Genomic DNA, 25,926 nt, shown 5'->3' with positions numbered 1-25,926 from the left:
GCCTGATCCTGGAGACCTGGGATTGAGTCCTGCATTGGGCTCCCTGCATGGAGCCTGCTTCTCCCTCTGTCCCCACACCCCGCCCCGTCTTTCATGAATGAATGAATGAATGAATGAATGAATAAATAAATAAATAAATAAGATCTTAAAAAAAGAGAGAGAAGATGATTTAAATATCACAGCATGTTATCTCATGCTTGGGAGCAAGGCATGTTAAACCAGGAAGGAATTGATGGACTGAGAGAATAGAAGAGAATGGAGGAATCGGAAAGAAGATGGGCATAGATAGGAAAGTTTCAGTAGATCAAAATGTCAAAAGTAGAAGACAAGGAGTGTTACCCAAGAAGATCTTACAGATCTCTAATGAGATGGAGAGTATATCAGGTGAGAAGGCAAGGTGCATGCAGTCCAGGGATTAAGAGGCCACTCAATCAGAAGGTAATGCTTACAGATCTTGAACCTATAGAAAGCTGAAAGAAATAAATGAACAGGGAAAATAGAACCACTTATCAGAGTCATTGAGGAGAGAAAGCCAGAAGAAGGATTTTTACCAAGATGAGAAATTACAGATTAGAGAACTACAGAAACCGAAAGCAGTTTGTTCTGGTGAAGTATAACAGAGTTACTAGCCCTAGCTTACTAAGTTGAATGTTAGTGTGCAAGTACAGTAAATTTAGCTGTTAAGAATTTCAGTAGGACAATTGTGGACCTTGATACTGTGATGGATTCTTGAAAATATCCAGGAGTCAAATTGGGCTTGCAAGTTTGCTTGGTAGCAACTACAGTATATTTGATTAGAGTACAGTGCCCCATCCTTTATTCCAGCCACCAGCAATTACTACTTTTTCTTTAAGCTTGTGATTATTACTCTTAGAAAATCTTTCAAATTAAGTAACTAAGGACTTCATTAGGCTCACTATTCCAAACGTGGTTCTTAACCAGATGTCTGTCAAGGGAGCAGAAAACACAACCATTATGGAATGTATTCCCTAGTAATTTGTTATAAATTTTTGTGTATTATGTCTCTCTGATTCATAATTAGTTAATTGATATGAGACCAGAAAATCATAATTTTCCTTCCTCTTAGGAACTGAAAGTATACATATGAAAATCAGTAAGCTTTTTTGTATAATCTTTATTTGTAGACCATTCGGAGAAAGAAGAAAGTTCAGATACCAGTTAGTCGTCCTGATCCTGAACCAGTGTCTGAGAATGAAGATAGTTATGATGAGGAAGTCCATGACCCAAGAAGCAGCCGTGGTGGTCTGGTCAGTAGAAGGAGTGAGAAGAGTTGGGCAAGGGACAGGAGTGCAAGCAGAGAGAGGAGTTTGTCTCCACGGTCTGATAGGCGATCTGTGGCCTCCAGTCAACCTCCCAAACCTACCAAAGTCACATTGGTGAAATCCCGGAAAAATGAAGGTATTTTCTTCCAACTCATTTATCATTTTCACATGAAAATATTACCACTAATTGTGATAAGTAAAATTGCCATCCCTTCCTATCTTTGCTTTGTTGTCTCTTGTTTTATCTTCAATGTTATGTCCTGTTTGCAGGGATCATCTTTCTTCTCTTGAATTATTTGTTATAGCAGGTAATCCTTCAAGTAAATTGTCCAGTAGTTGGATTTTGGATTTCTTATTGTGATTAGAGTAACCAAATACAAATTACGCTAACAAATGTCATACCATCACCAAGCTGAAATTTAGTGTTTTTACCTAGCTGTTAGGATCAGTAGTAGCATAGCCATGGGAAGAAATCTTGGGCTTGGGGGTCGAGGTTGGGCAGAATACTTTTTAAATGAAGAGATTAAGGGGAAGGAGCTCCTAATAGGGCATGCATCTCTTTATAAGGCAGGACATTTTTTTTAACTTAAGATTTTATTTATTTATCTGAGAGAGAGAGAGAGCATCAGCAGAGTGGGAAGGGCAGAAGGAGAAGCAGACTCCTTGCTGAGGAGGGAGCCCAATGCAGGGCTTGATCCCAGGACCCTGAGATCATGACCTGAGCGGAAGGCAGTTGTTTAACCACCTGAGCCACCCAGGTGCCCTTATAATGTAGGACATCTTTAAAATTTTTGAAACTGAAGCTGCCTCCCCTCACTTAATCATATTTGTAAGTATGGCATCCTCTTGCAGTGGACATGTCTCTCAAATGCAAGAAAGCTTCTATGACTGGTCATTTTGGTACGAAGGTGTTATATTAAGAATATTATGCAGTCTCACTTTGGTCTACTCTACCAGCATCTGAAAGACCTTTTTCTAGTTCTTGTTCCCCACTCTACTCTGTAGTAGACTTCTCAAACTGTCTACCATTGCTATTTCTACTTCATTTTACTACTCATTCTTCAATCCTCTCTGGCCTAGTATCTTTTCACCTTGTTCTCCAAACCGTTCACATTAAATCCAGTAAAAGTTTTTAGTCTCTATTTTACTTGCCTTTTTAGTACCATTTTGCATAGCATTAACCACTTCCTATATTTTGAAATAATGTCTTCTCTTGACTACAAGAGAATGGTAATACTGTGTCCTTCTGGGGTCCCCCATCCCCTTTCTGTATCCTTTGCAAGTTCTTCTCCTCATCCTACTCTTATTAGGTAGATTTCTGTTCCAGAATCTCTTTTTTTTTTTTCTTCAACATAACCTCTTTAGGCAGTCTGATTTAACTCATCACTTCAGTTATCTGCTGCTGATGGCAAAACTTGCTTCTCCAGTCTGTGCCTGTGTCTCTTGGGTGCTGGGTAACCACTAGGCATATTAACTGTGGTGTTCCCCGTAGCTCCCTCAAACTCAACACATCTCAGATGAAACTGACATCTTCCTCTTAAAATTTTGTTTCTTACAAAGTCACTCATTAGATATATTCTCATCTACCAGTTTCTCATGCCAGTTATGGATGACGTGTTTATCGCTAATTTCTCTCATACATTTAAGGTGTAAACATGATAGCTTGATATACATATATATATTATAAAATGGTCATAAACAGATTTATCACAGTCATCATTTATATGATACCTTAGTTACCTCACATCCTCTAATAGTTACTTTCGGGGGGGGTCTGGTGAGCAACTATCACCTCTTTTTTTTTAATTTATTCATGAGAGACACAGAGAGAGAGAGAGAGAGAGAAAGGCAGAGACACAGGCAGAGGGAGAAGCAGGCTCCATGCAGGGAGCCTGATGTGGTACTTGATCCTGGATCCCCAGGATCACGCCCTGGGCCCGAAGGCGGCACCAAACCGCTGAGCCACCCGGACCTAATGAATCTCGAAAACTGGTTTCTGGATCCCTTCCTGTTAGTTCTGGAGCCACCTTCACAGGGTTAGAGGATCCTCTGGACGTTTCTCTGTGTTATTTTTTTGCTTCTTAGTTCTCAGTCCCCGCTGCCCTACTGTTACAGCTTCAGCGAACCTGCCAGGTCTTTATACATATTGATGCATTTGTTTTTAACCATTGTGTCTCTACCCACCCACCCCCAATCTCACATACACATACATACATGTACCCTCATCCTTCTAGTTGAGTAGTGTTTCTACTTCAGTATTTCTTCTTCAGGGAGGCCTCCTCTGACTCCACACTGGACACGGAACCCTGTATTGCCTCGTCTCATGTTTATATTTGCCCCTGCTGTGTGTGTGAGTTGTTGGAGTGCAGGGACTACCTCTCATTTGCTGCTATTTATCCATAGTGCCTGGTGCATAGTTAATACTTACCTAAGGAAACACTTGGAGTAATTGAATATATGAGGATTATTTTGAGGTCATTTCTGTATTGGTCATTTTTCAGCTTTTTGATCTTAAATAAGGAAAGGCTTGTCATCTATTGATGTTTTTTCTGTGATATAACAACCATTTCTTAAAGTACATATACTTGACTGCCTAGATCCCCTAAAAAGTCATTTTTTTACCCTATTTTTCCCGCTTGTGAGCCCTCTTTGTGTATTTGCCTTAAGTTAAGCTGCAACTCTGATACAATTTTTAGAAGCTTGAGTTAGACCTGCTACCCATCCCATATTAAAAACAAAAAACCACGTCTTGGGTTTTTCTTCTTTAATGCAGAAAGGCACAGTTCTTTTCTCTGTCCTGACAGACCCAGGGAGCAGTGCTTTTCCTCTTGACGTCACGTTGTCATCATTGTTCTAATATACAAATAGGCAAAATTCTATAGTTTTGCAGGTCCCTGGACAGTTTTCTGGACTCTTCCAGTGCCTTCTTCAACTCTAACCATTTCCTCACCCACAGATTCCTTTGCTTTCACATTGACATGCACACTTTTTTTGATGATTAGAGGAAATGGCATTTTTGCAGGGTAACCAAGAATAATTACTTGTTATTGATTGTACTTCAAAAAATGTGGTTATTTTTTATATTCTTAAAACTCCATTTAAGTGTCATAGCATTCTACACTAAAGATATTTAAATATATTATTTCAGAATATGGTCTTCGATTGGCCAGCCATATATTTGTAAAGGAAATTTCACAAGATAGTTTGGCAGCAAGAGATGGCAATATTCAAGAAGGCGATGTTGTATTAAAGGTATAGTCCTATTCTTACATTTTAATGAACTGAAATAGAAAACAAATTCTAGTGTAACTATACAGCTTTCTCATGTTCAAAACAATTTTACCAAAAAATTAAAAATCACTGGGGCACTGGATGGTTTGCCATTTATAATGGACAAAAATGGTTTGTCCATTATTACATGTCAACACTGATGTTTTTCTTTAGGCATGGAGTCATCCTCAGCGAACTAATCACTACAAATGAATAGCATTCCCTGGTAGGAGCTACTTTGTAGGTAGTATGTCTAGTCTTATACAATAAGTGGTTTTGATAACTGCTCTAAGTATTATTGAAATGTTTGTTAGTTTGCTTGTAAGTCCTAGAAAGTGACAGGCTTTTGGAGATAGGCTTGGGGATACTAATTTGGGTTTTCTGACAAAGCAATAATATGGTAAAGATTTTATTATTTCAGTAAAAAAGACTACTTTGATAATACAGGAAGGTGTAAAGGGAATATTTTGGTTCTTAAAGCAAGCTGAGGAGTAATTTAAATATTCCTGTTTCATAACATTAATATTTGTAATTTTGTCACTTATGTTCAACCTAGTTTCTTTTCTGTTGCAGATAAATGGTACTGTGACAGAAAATATGTCACTGACAGATGCAAAGACTTTGATAGAAAGATCTAAAGGCAAGTTAAAAATGGTAGTTCAAAGGGATGAACGGGCTACCCTATTGAATGTCCCTGATCTTTCTGACAGTATCCACTCTGCTAATGCTTCTGAGAGAGATGGTAAGTATAATTTTGTTTGGAAAGTCCCTTTAGTTTCCTATTAAAGTAGTAGGAAGGTTTGATATGTTTGAGTGAAATCACTTTCTACAAACCAGATACCATCAAAATCTAAGAATCTAAGAATTACATATATATATATATATATATATATATATATATATATATAGTGGAGGATTTACTTTTAATTACAATTTTTTCTAGTTTTATTGAGAAGAAAAAAATTGACATACATCAGTGTGGAAGTTTAAGGTGCATAGCATGATGGTTCGATTCACATATATTGTGAAATGATTACCATAGTATGTTGGTTAATGTCCATGATCTTCTCCTATAGATAAAAAGAAAAAAGTTCTCCTTGTGATAAGAATTCTTAGGATATAGTCTCTTACAGTACTGTTAACTATAGTCATTGTGTTGTATATTACATCCCTGGTATTTTGTAACTGAAAGTTTGCACCTTCCTCTAATTCTCCTTCCTTTTCCCCTCCCTGGGCCCTTCCTGGTAACCACAAATCTGGTATCTTTTTCTGTGAGTTTGGTGGTTGTGTGGGGTTTTATTTTTTGCGGTTGGTTGTTTTGTTTTGTCTTTCTCTGACTTATTTCAATTAGCATATGCCTTTAAAGTCTATTGAGGTGATGTTGTCACTATTTTTTTTTTTTTCTGTAGACAGCTCACCATCATTTATCAGTGGTTGATGAAGTTAATGCTTAAATCAGCAATTTTATATGAAATTATATTTAGTAGCATATATACATTATCATTGGAATACTTTACATTTTACTATAGTCATTTCATGGGAAAATAAATAGCACCCTGTTACTTAACAGATATTTCAGAAATTCAGTCACTGGCATCAGATCATTCTGGTCGATCACATGATAGACCTCCCCGCCACAGCCGGTCACGGTCACCTGACCAACGATCAGAGCCTTCTGATCATTCCAGACACTCTCCACAGCAGCCCAGCAGTGGCAGGTAAATTCTACTCTATTGTTAATATAGTATGTGCTTGATACATAATATTGGTTACAAATAAAACTAGAAGATAGATTTTGTTTTGGTTATCAAGTTTAGGCGTCAGGGTTTGTGTGTGTGTGTGTTTCTGTTGTTTTTTTTTTTTTTTTAATCAATTTAGGGATTATCTAAAAACAGGTCAGTGAAACTTCTTAAAGAGCAAAAAAGTAAGTATCTTATATACGCAAGCTACATAGCTTCTTGTCACTACTCTGTAGCACAGAAGTATAACTGTAGACGGTATGAGAACAGGCAGAGAGTGGTATTCCAATGAAACTTTTTATAAAAACAGTTGGCCTTAAGCTGCAGTTTGCTGATCCACTGCATTAGAAGATGCTACCCAGCTTATAGAGTCTGTTGCTTGGGAAAGTTAACTATTCTGTCAATACTTTCCTAGACAGTGTTACCTGGACTTTGTTTTCCCTTTTAAAAATACACTTTATGGTATTTATGCCAAAGATTCTGGTATACTAGTAGTATATGATTTACGTGAGTTTATATGATCTTTGGGGTTGCAAATACTTTTGAGAAACTGAAAACTATGACCCTTATCCCTAGGAAAGTACACATGTACATATACATGTATCATTTTACAACAAATTTGTGGACATCCTCAGGGCTCTAGGCCACCAATTGATCTATGATTTTTAACAATAATCCATATGGAGATCTTGAGGAGGCACTTGAAAATTTGAGAACAGTTTAGGATTAGAGATGGTGATTTGGGATTTATTTGCATGGAGGTGTTAGCTCAAGCCATATAAGTTGCTAAATTTGCTAAGAAAGACAAACGTGGAGAGGCCAAGAACTGGACCGTGGGAAATACATTCTGTGAGGAAGCAAGACATAAGCAGAAAAAGGAGGAGTATCTAGCCAGAAGAAAGCTTTTTTAAAAGATGTTAAAAGCCAGCTGGTTTTAGATATTTTTGAAGCTGATTCTTTATAAATTTCAAATATTAGATTTATAAATTATATTAACTCTGATCTTTATTTTAAGATTGTAATGATTTTTTAAAAAGGTATATTAATGTTACATGCCATCCTGGTTTATCTTATAACTGATTATTATTTTTAACTGCTGCAAGTTAATATATTAGTTCTTAAAATTTTCCTGACACAGCAGGGATGTTACCTGGAAGAAAAGGACTGCTACCACAACACATACACAGTGGTATAACTAACACCCTTGGGTGATTCATGGGAGCAACTATAATTTTAACACATTTCTCTCACCTACAAATGGTACTGGTATCAAACAATTTGGACATGATATCTTAAAAAAAAAAAAAAAAAGAATCATCCAGATATTGGCCATTAGTTTTTATTGTGAGCAAATTTGAAATCTTAGAAAGTTTTTTTGATGTCCTTTTTTTCTTTCCCTACTTAGATTTCATTTACACTTGGCATCTGTAACTTACAAGTTGTGGGGGTTTTTTGTTTTGTTTTTTAAGAAAAGATTTTTTTATATTACATTTGGGGTGTTTTAATTGGGTACCTCAGGTATTCTCATGGGTAACGCCAGTTATCATGAGATCTTTTAAAAATACAGAATTCTGGACCCTGTTCTTAGGTAGAGGAATACTGGTTTTTTTATTGTTGTTTTTAAATTCCTGGTATCATTCTCTTCCGTGCACCACCAGATTTAGGAACTTTTGGTTAGAACATGTAGCATATACTAAAGAAAAAATAATGCTTCGACTACAGAAGACCCAAAGTATTAAGATTATTTCCAAATTTTTGTGCTGAGAGTTTAATTCCTGAGTACTCTGAGACCTGCCCATAGGCAAGATATACAGAGTACCAGTTCTTAAAGGTTTCGTTTCTTCCCCTAAAGTTCATGTTAAAAGTAACTATGGAGTTGTACAGATTATCTTGTTTTTAGAAGTAATTTAGATGTTCTTTGAGAGTAAAATCCTAGTATTAAAAAACACTATGGGTCCTACACAGCATTCCATCATCAATACAACCTACTTAATTCTTCTACATGATGTTCTTTTCTGAGAGAGTAAATGTTACATGGACAGACCTCTTGAGAAAAACATATTAGCCTGTTAATTCATTATAACTAGGTGAGCAATGTATCCTCACTGTTTTCTAGAACAGGAGTTGGCAGACTATACAACGTATGGACCAAATAAGCCTGTTGCCTGATTTTGCAAATAAAGTTTTATTGGAACCCATCCTGTAATGATGTATTTGAGTGATTGCAACAGAATATATATGGTCACAGAGCCACATCAGGAAAATGTTAGCCAGTTCCTGGTCGAGAATGCTAAAATAATCTGTTTTTAAAATAAAAAACAGGTATGCCTGGGTGGCTCAATAGTCTGCCTTCAGCCCAGGGTGTAATCCCGGAGTCCTGCATCAGGGTCCCTGCATGGAGTCTTGTTTCTCCTCCCTCTGCCTGTGTCTCTGCTTTTCTCTCTCTGTGTGTGTGTGCCTCTGGTGAATAAATAAATATATTTTTAAAAAACCTGAAGAATAATACATGTATAGAGATAATTATTACAGTGATTTTCTTATATCTGATACTCGTTGCCAGGTTTGTATAGTATTTTATTCAGGGTGTTTCAAGCCCACTTTGGGCCAAGACTTGTGCTCTAGGAGCTAGGGATGCTGAGGGAGTCTACAGCTGGTGGCACTGCTTCATGATGATTACCAAGTAGCTTTCACTGAAAAGATTCTTTCACTGATTGCACTGTGATCCCTGCATATCTAGAGAGTATTTGATTTTCAGGCTATGTTCTAAACTTTTGCTTAGTTACAGTTTACTCTCCCTACTACTTAGCATTTAATTTAACATATCTGTTTTATGGCTTCTCCCCCTAGAGTGACAGCATATGTTTACCTTTTTTGTTCTGTCTTATAAACTGTTATATAAAGGTGACTGTGATGCTACTGATTATCATAGGCAGATGTAGAGAAAAAATTCTATTGCAGTGAAAGCTCAGATGGAGCTCAGATGAATTTGGATTATAAAAATTATGCTTTGCATTACTTATACTCAGTTATTCCATAAACTGACAAAGTTTACTTAAGGCCTAAGTTGTTGTCTGAAGTCATTAAGGAATGGATATTAACAAATAGAAAAGGTTTAATTTATATTTAGCATATCTGTTTAATAAAAATGGTTGCTTTTGAAGTACTTAAAAGCAATGTTTTAAGAAGATGGAAACTTTGTAAAATTTTTAAATTTCTCTTAGTCATTGTTTCTCCTGAGAGAGGATGCTTCTATTAAATTCTGAAGTTAGTGTTATCAGTATTGATGTGGTTTATGATATAGCAAATGCATAATAATAAAATTAAATTTTACAAATGAGAAATTTCTAGACTACATCCAACAGTTGAGCCCATTTAAGCTGATATATTTGAGATCAAACCTTTTACCTATATGGTCCACTTTTTACTATCAGTATTTTACTATACAAGATTGAATTTAGCTCATGATCTTGTTCTCTAAGAGTACTAGATAAATCCCAATACCTATGCATATAGGGCGTATTATGTATCCGCTTAAATGGCTTAGAGAAGTCTTGGCTTTTAGATTAAAGAACATTTTTTTAATTTACATGCTTTTCATTTTCTTTTACCTTCCATAATTGTTTTCTTAGGTATTAGAGAAACAAATATTCTTTACTTCTAGTATACGTAGTTTCTGTCAGATACTGCTTGGTTCTTGCTGGAACTTTGCCAATAGGCTAAAAATTTGAGATGTTTATATGTATCAGTTGTACATTTCTTTTTACTATTTTAAAATGTGTGGGGTCCCTGGGTGGCTGAGTGGTTTGACGTCTGCCTTCGGCCCAGGGTATAATCCTGGAGTCCCACAATCGAGTCCTACATCGAGCTCCCTGCATGGGGCCTGCCTCTCCCTCTGCCTGTGTCTCTGCCTCTCTCTCTCTCTCTCTCTCTCTCTCTTTCTTTCTCTCTCTCTGTCTCATAAATAAATAAATAAATAAGTAAGTAAGTAAATAAATAAATAAGGAGAAGTGCCTATCTTCTGACTGATGAATTTCAAATTCTGTTTTCTGATTTTGGTTTTAGTTCTTTATCTTAAAAAAAAGTTTTATTACTTCCAATTTAATAGATAGATGCCTTATTCAGAACAAGATTTACATGTGATAATGTTGGTAATTAATTTGGTGTAGGTATATACTGCTACATTTTCTTTTTTCATGCTATGAAGTCCCTCAGGTTGTTTTTGGTTTCTTCTTCATCAGTGAAAGAAAGAGCCAGATAGAAAAATATAATTTTTGAAGTGTCTCAATGGAATCATTAATGGATTAATGAATTCTTCCCCATGGCTCATATGTCTTTTAGTCAGACTAAGGCAGTAAGTGGTGAGTTGATGCAGCACAGTGAAGGTTCAAAGATTTTTTTTTAAAACCAGTAATATTGACAGTATCCTGCTAATTTTTCTTTTTTTAAGATTTTATTTATTCATTCATGAGAGATACAGAGAGAGAGAGAGGCAGAGGGAGAAGAAGGCTCCACATAGGGAGCCCGACATGGGACTCGATCCCGGGACTCCAGGATCATGTGCTGGGCTTAAGGCGGCGCTAAACCGCTGAGCCACCCAGGCTGCCCTATCCTGCTAATTCTTACTAAATATTTATTGATGTCATATATGTGTTATACATCACGTCCTGAACAATCTAGGCAAGATTCCTGCTGCCATAGAACTTTGAGGCTTATATCCAGGTGAAGAAAACAGGTAAATTTGAAATATGCAAAAGTAATTTCCTTTAGTGATAAGTACTATAAAGAAAATCAGGGTAGTATGATAGTGAAGGCCAAGGGGACAATATTAGATAACCTGATCAGAGAAGAAGGATTCTCTAGAGTGACTTCTTCAAATGAGTAAGAAAGAGCTCTCTAGGTGAAGATAATTACAGAATAAGATCTAGCATGCACCATTTCTCAACTTGTTGAAATAACACCAAGATAACCTATGTAGCAGCATCACAAGAGCAAAGGAGAGAATGATTAGAGTTCTAAGAAGTATTTTCTTCTGTTTTGGAAAAAATTGTTTCTTTAGGAAAAATGTGGAAGGTTTTTTTTTTTTTTTTTTTTTTTTTTTTAAGTTGTTTATTGGGACACCCGGGTGGCTCAGCGGTTGAGTGTCTGCTTTTGGCTCAGGGTATGACCCTGGAGTCCTGGGATCGAGTCCCATGTCAGGCTCCCTACATGGAGCCTACTTCTTCCTCTGCCTGTGTCTTTGTCTCGCTCTCTGTGTCTCTCATGAATAAATAAAATCTTTGGGGGAAAAAAGTTGTTTATTACTTTAATTGGGATTTTTTTTGTTGTTGTTAGATTCTTTGTCTAACATTTCAAAAGGAGTAGAATATTAATGACCCATCCTGAACTTTTGTTACTTAGATGAGAGCCAACTTGTTTTCAGTCCTTGGTAATTTTAGGTTACCAGGTTAAAATTCTAAGCTGAGGCTTTGTTTTTGATATGCTTTCTAAGGAGCCAGGCTGAGGGAACACTGTAGTTGGTGCACTTCTCTACTAATTAACTTGAAACCCAAGTGTAATAATATGTGTGTTCATCGAGTGCTATCAGTCTTAACTTCTAAGGGAAGACAGTGGATCTAATGGCAGAAAAACAAACAAATATTCTACTTTATAGCCACAATTTAAACAGTAAAAGTATGAATTTTATTTAATTCATTAGCTTTTATACAGGTACAATAGATAAAATATATTTAAAAGTGGACTATCCACTTGGTAACGTGTTAAGAATAGTAAATGTATGAAAACTCTTATTTCCAGATTTAAATAACATAGAACAGTCTTCTCTTGTCTTTTTGAGAACCTTTTAAAAAATGAGGGGAGTGTTGCAACATTGGTCTCTTGTAAAATCAACCAAACATACCACTCAGTCAAAAGGTTGTTTTACTCTAGGGGTGCCTGGGTGGATCATTCCATTGAGCATCTGACTCTTGGTTTTAGCTTGGATCATGATTTCAGGGTCACAGGATGGATCCCTGAGTCTGGCTCTGTGCTCTGTGGGGAATTGGGTTCTCTCTCTTTCCTCCTCTCTTTCTCCTCTACTCACATATGTGTTCTCTCTCTCTCTCTCTCTCTCTGTCTCTTTCTCTCAAATCTTTAAAAAAAAGATTGATTTTCCTCCAGGTATTAATCTAAGTACCTGGTAATCATTGCAGGTACCAATGAAGGCTTAAGTATGCTATCCTCAAATTAAAAAAGGTCTTCCTCAGTGCTTCCCATTATTGAAAATTATGCATTCCTACAAAAATCATAGTTTGAACAAGAGATCTGTTTTCCTTCTAAATCAGATGGACTAGGTTAGTCATCACTATCATAAATAAGCATGTGAGATGAGAAGCTTTGTACAAAATGATAAACTTCATAAAAGTTTGTATCTGTGTTATTATTGCCTGAAAGACATTTGCCAAAATGAGCAGTCTAAGATACTCAAATTTTTTCAAAAGCATACACACACACGTGTGTGTATTTCTAGAAAGTAGGTTACAATGTGTAAAGAATAAGCTTAAACTGTAGGAATTTAGCTTGTAAATTCGCAAAATAAGTACAATTATTCCTTGCCTTCTCAGCATACCACACTTCACTTCTGTGTCCACATACCAGCTTAGAATCTTTGCATGTCTGCCTTTGTCATCCCTAGAATTTTGTTTGTGTCATGCAGATTGTTAATTTTTTTTTATTGCTATTAAGGAGGAACTACAATGTATAAATATCTTTGTTTCCATATAAGATTTAGAAGATTTAGCAGTGGTTGCAACATTCCTTATATATTTATTTAAGATTTTATTTATTTATTCATGAGAGAGACAGAGGCAAAGACATATGCAGAGGGAAAAGCAGGCTCCCTATGGGTAGCCTGATGCGGGACTCAGTCCCAGGACCCCAGGGTCACGACCTGAGCCAAAGGCAGTTGCTCAACCACTGAGCCAGGTGCTCTGGTCGCAACATTCTAAATAGCCAGATTTGAGTGTGCCTTTAGTTTTTCTTTCTCATATTTTCTAGCTCTCCTGGCTGAACTCTCCTGTTGGTGGAGTATGGTTAAGTTAATTTCTAAACATATCTTTATTGTTCATTATGCTGTGATAGCCCAATAATCTTTAAAGGAATTAGTATCTAGTTTTTGGTTGCATCCTAGGTTCTGTAGATCTTGCCTCCCTTTATGCAATAAATGAGTTTCTGAAAAGAAAGTATAAATCTGTTTTTTAGGATAAGACATTTGGTATGTAATTAGGAATTTGAAGTTGGTTTTATAAAAGAATGTTTTACTGGAGTGAATGTTCAGCCTCAAGTTTATTTTCTATATTAAGGATATTTTTAAAATAAGGCATGACCGACCAGTCACTTGAGAAGGTGTTTGGGAGCCAGAAGCATGAGAGAATGCTTCATAAATGGGCAGTCTGGCATGTTTTGTCAGACAAGGTCCAGTCAAGACAGGAAGCTGAGTGAGGAGTGAGCCTAGCACGTTTAATGTAAAGAGATTAAATTTAACAGGATTGGAGTAACAAAGATTTCACTAGTAAGAAGTAAAGGGAACTCTAAAGAATATAAGGAGCAGCCACTCCCCCTGATGCTGAGAGGGGATGCCAAAGGAAGAGGCTCCCCCACCCATCCCTAGCTAGGGCTCAGAGCCAGCCTTGTTGGACTTTTCCAATCCCCATGGCTCACTGAATGGCAGAGAATTCAGCTGTGGTGTGTTGCCAGAAGAAATATTTCCTCTAAAGTGCTTAGTAGGGGATCCCTGGGTGGCTGAGCGGTTTGGCGCCTGCCTTTGGCCCAGGGCGCAATCCTGGAGTCCCGGGATCAAGTCCCGCATCGGGCTCCTGGCATGGAGCCTGCTTGTCCCTCTGCCTGTGTCTCTGTCTCGGTCTCTAAAATAAGTAAGTAAGTTTTAAAAAAATAAAGTGCTTAGTAAAGGAGTTTCCTGGACAAGTGTCTTGTTGGAGACCTTGTACTACAAAACTGTCCTAGGGAGTAACCAGGGAAAACTGCTAACTGCCTGTAGTGTGCTGCAAGGGGCCTGCTGAGGGAGCACACACCAGAACTCAGAGACTCCCTGACCAAGCTGCCTGCCCTCTGCATATAGGCCCAGAAACACTCAGGATTTTAATTACACCTAAAATTTGTCACTTAAAACAATTTGTTACTCCTTACTGATTTGATGAGTGTATGTTTATATTGCTGTTACCCAATTTATACAGTTGATTGGATAAGACTTAAAGAAGGCTGTTTACAATGAGTTCATTTATGTGAATTGTAAAAACTCTGCAGAGACTTTTTACCCCTTCTTTAACAACTGTCTTCAATAGAGTTTTTAACCAGATGAGAGTTTTTAGGTAAATGGATCACTGCCATTAGATTGATATATAAATGAAAAATCCGGAAAATAAACCCTGTCTTCTGCCCTCCAGGAGAAAAACAGATGACCTTAAGAGGATCTTGAGGTCCTTGAGAATGTTGAAATGTCTGTCACCACTACTCAGAGCCAGAGAATGTAGATAAACATGAGTCTTGACTCAGAATAGAAGTGGTTTTTGTATAAAAGTAAGCCTTCGTCTTACAGCAAAAATTACTTTTTGTTTGTTTGTTAAACTTAGATATTATTTCAGAGGCAGTCAAGTAGATCATATACAGAAGAGTTGAGGAGAGTATGTTTTCTTTTCATTGTCATAGCCTTGCCAGTTTTTTTCAATAAGTGCCACTGATTGTAGACTGATTTCCTATGTCCAAATTCAGTTGTTGTCTTGCAATAGACATAATGGTCACATTTGCTCTTAATGGAGTTAACTGTAGATCTATATCGCCCAACATCGTTCCTACCAGCCATTTGTGGCTACCAAGTGTTTGAAATGTGGCCAGTCCAGGGATCCCTGGGTGGCGCAGCGGTTTGGCGCCTGCCTTTGGCTCAGGGCGCGATCCTGGAGACCCAGGATCGAATCCCACGTCGGGCTCCCGGTGCATGGAGCCTGCTTCTCCCTCTGCCTATGTCTCTGCGCCTCTCTCTCTCTCTCTCTGTGTAACTATCATAAATAAATAAAAATTAAAAAAAAAAAAAAAGAAGCTTTAAAAAAAAAAAAAAAAAAAAAAAAGAAATGTGGCCAGTCCAAATTGAGATGTATTTTAAGTGTGAAATAACACATTGAATTTTGATGACTGAGCACACCAAAAAAGATGTAAATTAACCTCATTAATAATTTATAGTTTACCTAATGAAATAATATTTTGAATGTAATAGGTTAAATAAAATGTATTCACTGATTTTTACCTCATTTCATTTAATACATATTCTAGAAAGTTTACAGTTACATAGATGACTTGCTTCATAATCCTTTATAACAGCACTGCTCCCAATTTACATGTATTTTTGAATAATGCCTCCATCTTTTGGTAGATAGCAGAAATGCACTAAAAAGAGCAGTGATACTCCAAATATTAGTTGTATGAAAAATTTCGTAGAATGATATGAGTTCCATTCACCTGAAGTGTTAAGTCATAACAATTAAGAATATTTGGCAATACAATACGAAAATTAACCAATGGTGAAAATACTAGCAGTTTTATGTGATGGAGCAGGAGCCGTATTACACAACAATTGACCCATTGGTTATCATTATGGAGGATGTTTACATTATTGTATTGATTCTAAGTTACAAGATGGTAGTTATCATTAATGTCAGTCATTTTAAATCTAGAACGTTTAAGTTATAAGAAAGAAAATCAATTGCAAATATTTGTCTTAAGATCTTTTTAAAGTTTGTTGCAGAGCAATAGATCTCTAGAACTATTAAAGTTACACATTCTTTAATCTTATTCTCTTTCTTTGAAATGTTCATATTTATAATATATCATTTGCAATTTTTAATGCAAAAAATGTAAGGAGATCTTCTATTTTGTACTGCCTTTTGTACTTGAGGTGCCTAGAACAGTTTGGGGATAAAGCTTAATTGTATTTATTTATTCTTGAGCTAATTGTACCTGAGATTATATTACATAAGCAATGGCTAAACATTTTATGTTTTTATGATTTAAAAATAGTTCATTCTGGTTTGATTCAGAAAAAACTTCGGCTTTTAGTTCTTCCTAAAAGAATATTTTATATACATGCAGCTCATATTAATATTTATATAACTTAAAACAGGAGTACATCCCCATTGAATAGTTAAGTGAATATGAAAATAGAAACTACGAAAAGTACTTATGTTTTATCCTTTCAGGAGAGTAACAGAAGAAACTTTTTCTTGATAAGAGACTTGTATGCATTAATCAAACCAAATTCTTTGTTTAAAGTTAGACTTAATTCCATTTAAAAACAATAGACATTATTTTGCAATGAACATTGTTTTAAAATATTTTAAAACATTTCAATCTTTACTCAGTAAGTAATGTATACGTATTTTTTGTTGTAAAAATTGAAATAGTAGAGATAAATCTATTCCACTTGGGTACAATTTTGTCTACTTCTCCCCTGGGCGGGGGGGAACACTGGTGCCTGATTGGTTACACCCATCTAGCTCTTTCTCCATGTATGCATGTGCACGTACGTGTATTTGTAGAGCTATGGAGACACCTCATCCTGTCACACCATGTACATCCTGCAGTTTGTGCTTCACATTTTGTTTCAGTTGTTCTTGTGTTTCTACATATAGCTCCCTTTCATTGTAACTTATTTTAATGTTAATTTTTATTTTCAATTATAAAAGCAAGATACGCTTATTAGAACAAGTAAAATAGGTCAACTCCACCTTACCCCATCTCCCACTCCTCTTGAATTAAGCCTTTCTCCATACTTAGGCACATTTTTATGTGGCATCACGTATAGAGTTTGTGTGTGTTTTTAGTAACTGTAAAGGTCAGACTGCACATTTTTCAGCTAGCTAATTTTACTTAGTACAAGGTGAACATCCTTCTGGCTTGTTCCTTTGATGAGAAACTTTACATATTATGGAAATTCTGTTTCTAAGTCTTTGCCTGTGCAATCAGTGTTGTGTAATTATCTTTGTCCATAAGTTCATATAATGACTCTTGTTATTTCTGAAGTCATTAAAGAGTATATTGGTATTATTTAAAATTTTCGCAGATAATGCCGTATTTTCCAAAAGTAACATTTGAGACTACACTTGTTTCTCAGAATTCTGTGTTTACCAGTCTGATGATTGCAAATTGATAACTCCTTATTTTCAACTGATGGTTTCCTGATTACTAGTGGAGCTGAGCATCTTTTTATGAGATTATTGACCATAGTATTGCTTCCTCAGTGAATTACCAGATTCATTTCTGTTGATCATTTTTCTGTTATGTTGTTCTTCATTTCATCAGTCAGTAGTAGCTCTTTTGGGGAGTGTGCTGCAAATATAAGACTTTATAATATCTTTTCCTATGTAATTAAACATTTTTAAGAGTGAAATATATTCATCTTTATGGCTTCTGGATATTTATCTTATTTGGAGATATCGCCCCCAATGCAAGATTGTACAGATTCTCTCCAGGCATTTTATAGTTTCTGATACTCTTGTTGCTGGCATTTTTTTCCCTTTTCATTTTCTTTTGATTATAGAGGACATTGAGGAAAATCAGTTGATTTTTTTTAAATGTAGTTATAATTTTCTTTATATAATTTTAGTATTCTTTTATGCTCACTAAAATTCTCCCAGTATTTCAAGCATATTATCTTATGATTATACCATCTGAGTCTTCAAAATAATGGTAAATAACTGTAGTATTGGCAAGTATCACTATGTTGTTACTGATATTAGAGTAAATACAGTCAGAACTTCCCTGTTTAATATGGTGTTAGCTCTTGGTTTTGAAAAATAGTCTCCTATATATTTTTGGTTTATTTGTGATTTTTATTAGGAATGGCTGTTGAATTTTTTTTTCACATGCCTGTTTGATATTTTTTTCTTATATTTGGGTGTAATAATGAATTATGTGAATAGCTTCCTAATGTTAAGCCAGCCATATGCTTGTAAAATAACCCTGCTGTGCTCATTGTATAATAAATTTTTAATACATTACTGTATTCCTTTAGCTAGCATTTTATTTAGAATTTCTTCCTTCATTTATAGTTTAAAATATTTGTTTTCTGTTTGTTCTATCATTGTCAAAGTTTTTAGTGTTAAGGTACTGTTAGCCTCAGATTGAATTGCTGATAGAGCATTTGAAAACTTTTTGAAATACATGAGATTTTTGTGATACTATTACTATGTATTACTATGTGTTTGGAATTTTCCATAACAAAAGGTTTGAAAGAAAATGCATTCTTTTTTTTTTTTTTAAGAAAATGCATTCTTGAACATGTATTTATTTCTCTAGGATAAGCCTAGAAATGGATAGGTTTTATTCATGTTTGCCTTTTTTGTTTCAGTAAGTAACTCCCATTTTGCCCTCAAGTAGTTGTGCTTATTTACACTTATTTTACCCTCCCTGTACGAGTGTCTGTTTCTCCATGTCCTTCCCTATGGTTGATGTTATCGTGTTTGAGTTCTCATGAATGATGAGGTAATTTGAAGTTATTTTATTGTGCGTTTTCCTAGTTATTAGGGAGGGTGAACATATTTCCTGTTTATTGTTACTTGTATATTTTTGGTGAATTGAATTGTCTCTTCCTAATACTCATTTTTCTCTTGAGTTGTCTCTTTTAAACTCTTTTATAGTTCCATATATGCTCTCAATATCAAATTCTTGTATGTGTTGTTAAGCCAACATATAAATTGGTCAATATATAAATATTAAGGTATTAAACTCACTATATATGTTAGGTCAAATTATATGAAATTGCTCATATTCAGCTGTTTGACCTAAAAAACTCCATTTCATTTGGTTTAACCAAAACAACATAGATTTTTTTAATTGCATGTTTTGTAAATTTTTATGGAATCACTGTTGGCGTATGAGGGATTTTGTGCCTTGAGTCTTACTTTAATAGCCCTCTATTTTTTTTTTTTTTAAGATTTTATTTATTTATGCATGAGAGACGCGGAAAGAGAGAAAAAGTCAGAGACACAGGCAGAGGGAGAAGCAGGCTTCATGCAGGGAGCCTGATGTGAGACTCAATCCCAGGTCTCCAGGATCACTCCCTGTGCTGAAGGTGGTACAAAACTGCTGAGCCACCCAGGCTGCCCAATAGTCCTCTATTTTTGATGATACAAATTTTTTAAAAATATATTACGATTTGGACTTAATTCCATCTGAAATTGTTTTTTGTCATTAATATGCATAGAGATCTATCTAATCTTTCTCAATTTGTGAACATTTGTCCTAACATCATTTATTAAATAAATAGCATATTCTTTTTTGACAGTTTTGAACTGCCACTTCCATAATAAATTTTGCTACTGTGGATAGATTAATCCATTTTCTATTTGATACTTTGATCTGTTTTTCTGTTTCTTTGGCAATACCACTTAAGTTTTAAGTACTTGGTTTTTATAATATTTTGATAGCTGTTAGAGCAAACCCTTGTCATCATTTTTCAAGGTTTGCTTGATTATTCTTAGACTGTTTTCTTACAAATGGTTTTCACATTCATCTCTATGCTCATAATTTTTTAAATTTTAATAATGTGTAGTCTCCGGAGCAGAGAGGAAGAGAGAATTTCTAAACCTGGGGCTGTCTCAACTCCTGTAAAGCATGCAGATGATCATACACATAAAACAGTAGAAGAAGTTGTAGTTGAGAGAAATGAGAAACAAGCACCCAGTCTTCCAGGTAAGCCAAGCAAAATACTATGTTGGGAAAACATTTGCAATCAGATTAAATAAAATAATTGTCAGAATTTACAGACAACTTGAAGATCCTTTAATGATTATGATTTTTTTTTTTTTTGTACTTGGCTTCTAGCATATTCCTTATGGGTATGAGATTGACATGGATGAGTAGCTTTCATGAATTTTTTAAAAAAAATTTTTTCTGGATAATTATTCATAGTTAACAGCTATTCATAGTGAGTAAAATTGTTCTCCAGCACTGCTCATTTAGGAGATATATTAGATTGGCTTAAGAAATTTTAAGTTATTTTTCCTATTGAAAGTGTTTTCATAAACACTGTTATACACCATAGAGATGTATATACCAGACCTAAGAATCTGCAAGTCTCCAAGATCCATTTGCTTGAAAGGCCAGGAGATTTGGATTCTAATGTCTTAGTTCCTTCTATCAAATCTTTTTGCTCTGCTTGTTTAGTGGCAAGAATGTGGATATTTAAAAACAAATTTTATCACAGTGAAGAGGTCTGCTTTGATTGTCTTAGAGAAATGTAGGGATTCTCCCTCCTTCCCTCTGTTCCTCACTATAGGGATATATATTAGAATTTGTAACTTTAAAATACATAACACATGTTCCTTATCAGATTCTCTGAGCTTATATTTTTGCTGATGAATTTTATATATATTTTGTGGACTTTTTATTGTTTGGTTATTTTCCTAGTTGTTTACATTATTATTCCAGTTTTTAATAAAGTGATTCCTGTACAGTTTTTAAATTTTTCTTTCTCATAGAACCAAAGCCTGTGTATGCTCAAGTTGGACAACCAGATGTGGATTTACCTGTCAGTCCATCTGATGGCGTCCTACCTAATTCAACTCATGAAGATGGGATTCTCCGGTAATGTGATTTTAGACTTGTGTTGTCTTCTTTGTCCATATTGTATATTGTATATCCTTTTTAAAAGCATATACCGCTTAATGCTACGATTAAGGTTTTATTTCACATTATTTATGTGATAGAGATTAGAGAACAAAAAAAGAAACTTTTTGGATGTTGACTTTCTTACCACAGTCACCTACCTAGTTTTCAGATCGGGAATTACAAAAATTAAAAGTTGTTTTCTGCTTGCTTAGATATCAGAATTTTCACGAGTTTTCTAATGCCCTGGCATTTGAAAAAACAGGAAACACCAGTGTTTCTCCATTTTCACACTATTGACATTTTGGGTCAGGTGCTTGTTGATTGTGGTGGACTGCCCTTCACATTGTGGATTGTTGAGCCACATCCCTGACCACTAGCTGCTAGTAACACCTCCCAGTTACGACAACCAAAAATGTCTCTAGACCCTGCCAAATGTTCTTGGGGACAAAATCATCCTTGTTTGAGAACCTGTTGTAGGTGAATTAGCAACTCAAAAGTAAGTTTTTTATATTCCACACCTTTTATTGCTCTGTTCTATACATGATGAGATTGAGATGTAAATTTTTAAACCAGATTTCAAACCATCATGATAATCAATTTAGTCTTTGTTGCCTCTGTGGTGAAAGGAACAGGATGTGAGTAATTGAAAAATAACCAAACTCAAGTGAGTTTGATCTAGACCCCTGCTCTTACCTGTTTTCTTTGCTAAAGAAAATTGGGTTGTTACTGCAAGACCTAGCTAGATAGAAAGAACTCCTGAAATAGAAGGGTAGGACACAGTATTAAAATTGTATATTGTTAATATCAGATAACTGATAATTCAACATTTTAATAAATTATGAAGGAATTAGTTTCCTTCTTTTTCTTTCTTCAGAATTGCTTGAAAGCTTTTATAACTCTTTAAGGTTTAAGAAAACTGTAATGATTAATTCCGGAGACCTGTTTCCCAAGAGAGCCCTGAGGAACAGATACCAAAGAGGATTGAGGTTGTGGGTAGGATTGTACCTGAGCCAGGAAACCTTCAGTTACTCATTCAAATCCACTGGCTGGATTTGGGGCAGAAGTGGTTAATGGGTTTACTTTTAGTTATTGCAAGTAGTTGATGTAACACAGAGTAGAAAATGTCAGTCATCCTTGGATACATGACACTGTGATTGAACCTAAAGCTGTCTTTCAAAAAGACAGAGTTTACTAAGGGATATAGACTACAATCAACGATTTTTACTTTTTGAGATACACTAGATCAGCCCATGTTATGAAAGAACTATCAGGAACCTGGAGTCTCAAGGACTTTGAGGAAGTATTTCAAAAAGCTCTCCGTACTAAGTGGTTTGAGAGAGGAGTCTGTGAGCAGGCTCTGGACTTACCTAGAAAAGTAGGACACTGCCACAGCTAAGCAATTCACAGATTCCATGATAACACTGGCCCATACTTTCATGGAAGGACCAAGGGTGCCACCAACCCTGGCAGTGAGTGACCTCATTTAACCTACAGGCTCTTATGCTTACATCTAGTAAATGTTCGCTCCAGGGACGGAAATGGGACAAGTGTGAATACCTTATAAGATCTAAAAACTTAAGGTGGTCTTTAGTTGATTTAAAAGAATTAGACTCCCCCCTTTCCTCAACTCATTTATTCATTTGATTTGTGTTTTATGCTTTCTTTTGTCTTCTAATCATTTTTCATTGTTACTTAGTGAATTAAGAGGAAGGGGACTTTTTCTGCACTGCATGTCAGAATAGGTAATAGAATTGTGTGTCTTCTAGACTAGAAAAATGGGAGAGTTCTAGAAATCTAGATGGGTAATTTGTAATCATGTAGGTAATTTGTAATTAATTACCATAAAGGGTAGTTTGTAATTATGATCCGTTTCTGCCTACCCATTCTTCCAAGATGCCCTTTAGTTTTTATGTCAAGACCAGCACAAGGTTTTAGCACTACAATGATTATAAAAGAATGTGCATATATTAATTCCTTCCTATTCTCTCTCTAGTAAAAGAAGGGCAGAGATTGAATGTGGGACTAATCCAGAAAGGCTGAATGCTGATAAGTTTTTTATTTAAAATTCAAGGGGGCTGCAAAGTAAGTGACTTGTGTCAGAGTGCACCAACCGCCAAGTTTAAAAATGACTATCTCAAAAAAATAAAACAAAAAACAAAACAAAACCAACTATCTCTTGGATCACAATGCTTAGAGCCTCATTTTAATTCCCTGGTATTAGGAAAATTTGTCAGTTTATGCTTCAATTTCTACCCATGTAAAATAGTACGTCTCAGTTATTCCATTGAGATGATATGGTATGAATTGGGATGGAAAAAATGGAAGATGTTTTTAACCATTGCAAATGCCCCGAATGCATCTAAAACGCTAAGAGTTGGGAAAAGAATGTTTTCATAAAGTAGTTTTATAAATTAGTTGTAAAGCAGTAATAAAAGAAAGTACCAGTAAAGCTGATTTGGAATTGTGTAATATGAAATTGTATTCAGTAAATTAGTGGTATGAGGGGAATTTCTGAGATGATGGTCCTTTGTTTCATTCTGAGTGTGGTTTTCATTGTAGCAGTTTACTATTAACTTCAAGCTTCTCTTAACCATTTCAAATGAAATATTTGTTTTAACAGGCCCAGCATGAAATTGGTAAAATTCAGAAAAGGAGATAGTGTGGGCCTGCGCCTGGCTGGTGGAAATGATGTTGGAATATTTGTAGCTGGTGTTCTAGAAGATAGCCCTGCAGCCAAAGAAGGCTTAGAAGAGGGTGATCAAATTCTCAGGGTATGTCAGTATATCAGAGATGCGGTTTGAAAGTACTTAGATCTTTAGAGAAAGACATCAAACACAGCAAACCTAATATTATAATTCAAATATAATCTTAGGTCACAGTCTCTTGAACCAAATAACCATTCAGATGAGGAATCCATCCAGTCTTTATTATACTAGCCTTGTCCCTTCACATTTCTGCATTTGCTCTCATTTACTGCTGTGATTATGTGTTACTACGGAGTGTGATCCTCTGATTTCATTTTAATCTCTGGTGTTCATAGAACTTAATAAAAAAAAAAGTCTTAGATATTATAATATTGACCAAGTAGTCTTTTTAAGTTCAACTAGACATTCAGGCTGACAAGACTGTCATGGGCCACAGCTTGCCATCCCAGGGGAGTGGTCCTTGCAGCAGTTCACATAGCCCTAGGGATGGCTCACGTGCAAGGAATTGGGGTGTCCATCAGGCAAATGTGTCAGCTGCCTTGGCTCCAAAGCTTCATACCCCACAAGAGGTAGGACCAGTTACAGGAGTCAGGAAGTCCAGCTTAGGTGTGGTCTCTTTTCTTTTGCTGTTGATTTTCTGTCTATGCCATAAGTGATGCTGTCTACTCATATAGTGCCGTCTTTATCTGTCTCCTTAAAACATCCAAACCTTTTGGCAGATAAACTATGTCCCATTTTAACCAGAAGATCACATGTATTAAATGTGAGTTCCTATTTGCTCCACCTCTCCAGCTCAGACTGTCATTGTCACCTCTAGTCTGGTCTTCCTGCATTTGGTAACTCCTGCTCCATGTCCTGGATTCAGTCTCCTGCTCAGAATCTTGTTGTTTTGTTCATGTTTTTCTCTTTCCCTTTCCTCTGGCTCTTCATTTGTCCTCCACTGTTTTATTTTTTATTTTATTTCATTTTATTTTTACTTATTTTTATTGGAGTTCAATTTGCCAACATATAACATATCACCCAGTGCTCTCATCCCGTCAAGTGCCCCCCTCAGTGCCTGTCACCCAGTCACCCCAAACCCCCGCTCACCTCCTTTTCCACTACCCCTTGTTTGTTTCCTAGAGTTCGGAGTCTCTCTTGTTCTGTCACCCTTACTGATATTTCCACACAATTTCTCTCTTTTCCCCTTTATTCCCTTTCACTATTTTTTATATTCCCCAAATGAATGAGACCAAATAATGTTTGTCCTTCTCTGATGGACTAATTTCACTCAGCATAATACCTTCCAGTTCCATCCACGTCAAAGCAAATGGTGGGTATTTGTCATTTCTAATCACTGAGTAATATTCCATTGTATACACAGACCACATCTTCTTTATCCATTCATCTGTCAGTGGACACTGAGGCTCCTTCCACAGTTTGGCTATTGTGGACATTGCTGCTATAAACATTGGGGTGCAGGTGTCCAGCTGTTTCACTGCATCTATATCTTTAGGGTAAATCTCCAGCAGTGCAATAGCTGGGTCGTAGGGCAGTTTTATTTTTAACTCTTTGAGGAACCTCCACACAGTTTTCCAGAGTGGCTGTACCAGTTCACATTCCCACCAACAGTGCAAGAGGGTTCCCCTTTCTCCACATCCTCTCCAACATTTGTTTCCTGTCTTGTGAATTTTCACCTTTCTCACTGGTATGAGGTGGTATCTCATTGTGGTTCTGATTTGTATTTCCCTGATGGCAAGTGATGCGGAGCTTTTTCTCATGTGCTTGTTGGGTAATGTCTATGTCTTTCTCTGTGAAATTTCTGTTCATGTCTTTTGCCCATTTCATGATTGGATTGTTTGTTTCTTTGGTGTTGAGTTTAAGAAGTTCTTTATAGATCTTGGATATTAGCCCTTTATGTGATATGTCATTTGCAAATATCTTCTCCCATTCTGTAGGTTGTCTTTTAGTTTTGTTGACTGTTTCTTTTGCTGTGAGAAGCTTTTTATCTTGATGAAGTCCCAGTAATTCATTTTTGCTTTTCTTTCCCTTGCCTTCATAGATGTATCTTGCAAGAAGTTGTTGTGGCCAAGTTCAAAAAGGGTGTTGGCTGTGTTCTCCTCTAGGATTTTGATGGATTCTTGTCTCACATTTAGACCTTTCATCCATTTTGAGTTTATGTTTGTGTATAGTGTAAGAGAATGGTCTAGTTTCATTCTTTTCTGCACGTGGCTGTCCAATTTTCCCAGCACCATATATTGAAGAGACTGTCTTTTTTTCCAGTGAATAGTCTTTCCT

General features: G+C 35.9%; 1 protein-coding gene across 17 annotated transcripts in view; it reads left to right on the top strand.

The window, feature by feature from the left end:
- The window catches only part of TJP1 (tight junction protein 1), a 249,173-nt gene that overhangs the window by 189,249 nt on the left and 33,998 nt on the right, over positions 1-25,926 (top strand). For all 17 annotated transcript variants that reach the window (XM_077869194.1, XM_077869182.1, XM_077869278.1 and 14 more), the window contains 7 exons: positions 1,146-1,419; positions 4,432-4,535; positions 5,127-5,295; positions 6,124-6,271; positions 19,887-20,026; positions 20,815-20,920; positions 23,565-23,715. In XM_077869194.1, coding sequence (XP_077725320.1) covers positions 1,146-1,419; positions 4,432-4,535; positions 5,127-5,295; positions 6,124-6,271; positions 19,887-20,026; positions 20,815-20,920; positions 23,565-23,715 — 1,092 coding nt within the window. The remainder of the gene's footprint in view (positions 1-1,145; positions 1,420-4,431; positions 4,536-5,126; positions 5,296-6,123; positions 6,272-19,886; positions 20,027-20,814; positions 20,921-23,564; positions 23,716-25,926) is intronic.

Source organism: Canis aureus, chromosome 2 (assembly GCF_053574225.1).
Source record: "Canis aureus isolate CA01 chromosome 2, VMU_Caureus_v.1.0, whole genome shotgun sequence".
In the NCBI taxonomy this organism is placed as follows: Eukaryota; Metazoa; Chordata; class Mammalia; order Carnivora; family Canidae; genus Canis; species Canis aureus.
The sequence above is the reverse complement of the archived record's forward strand: the minus strand, read 5'-3'. Positions and strand labels throughout refer to the sequence as shown.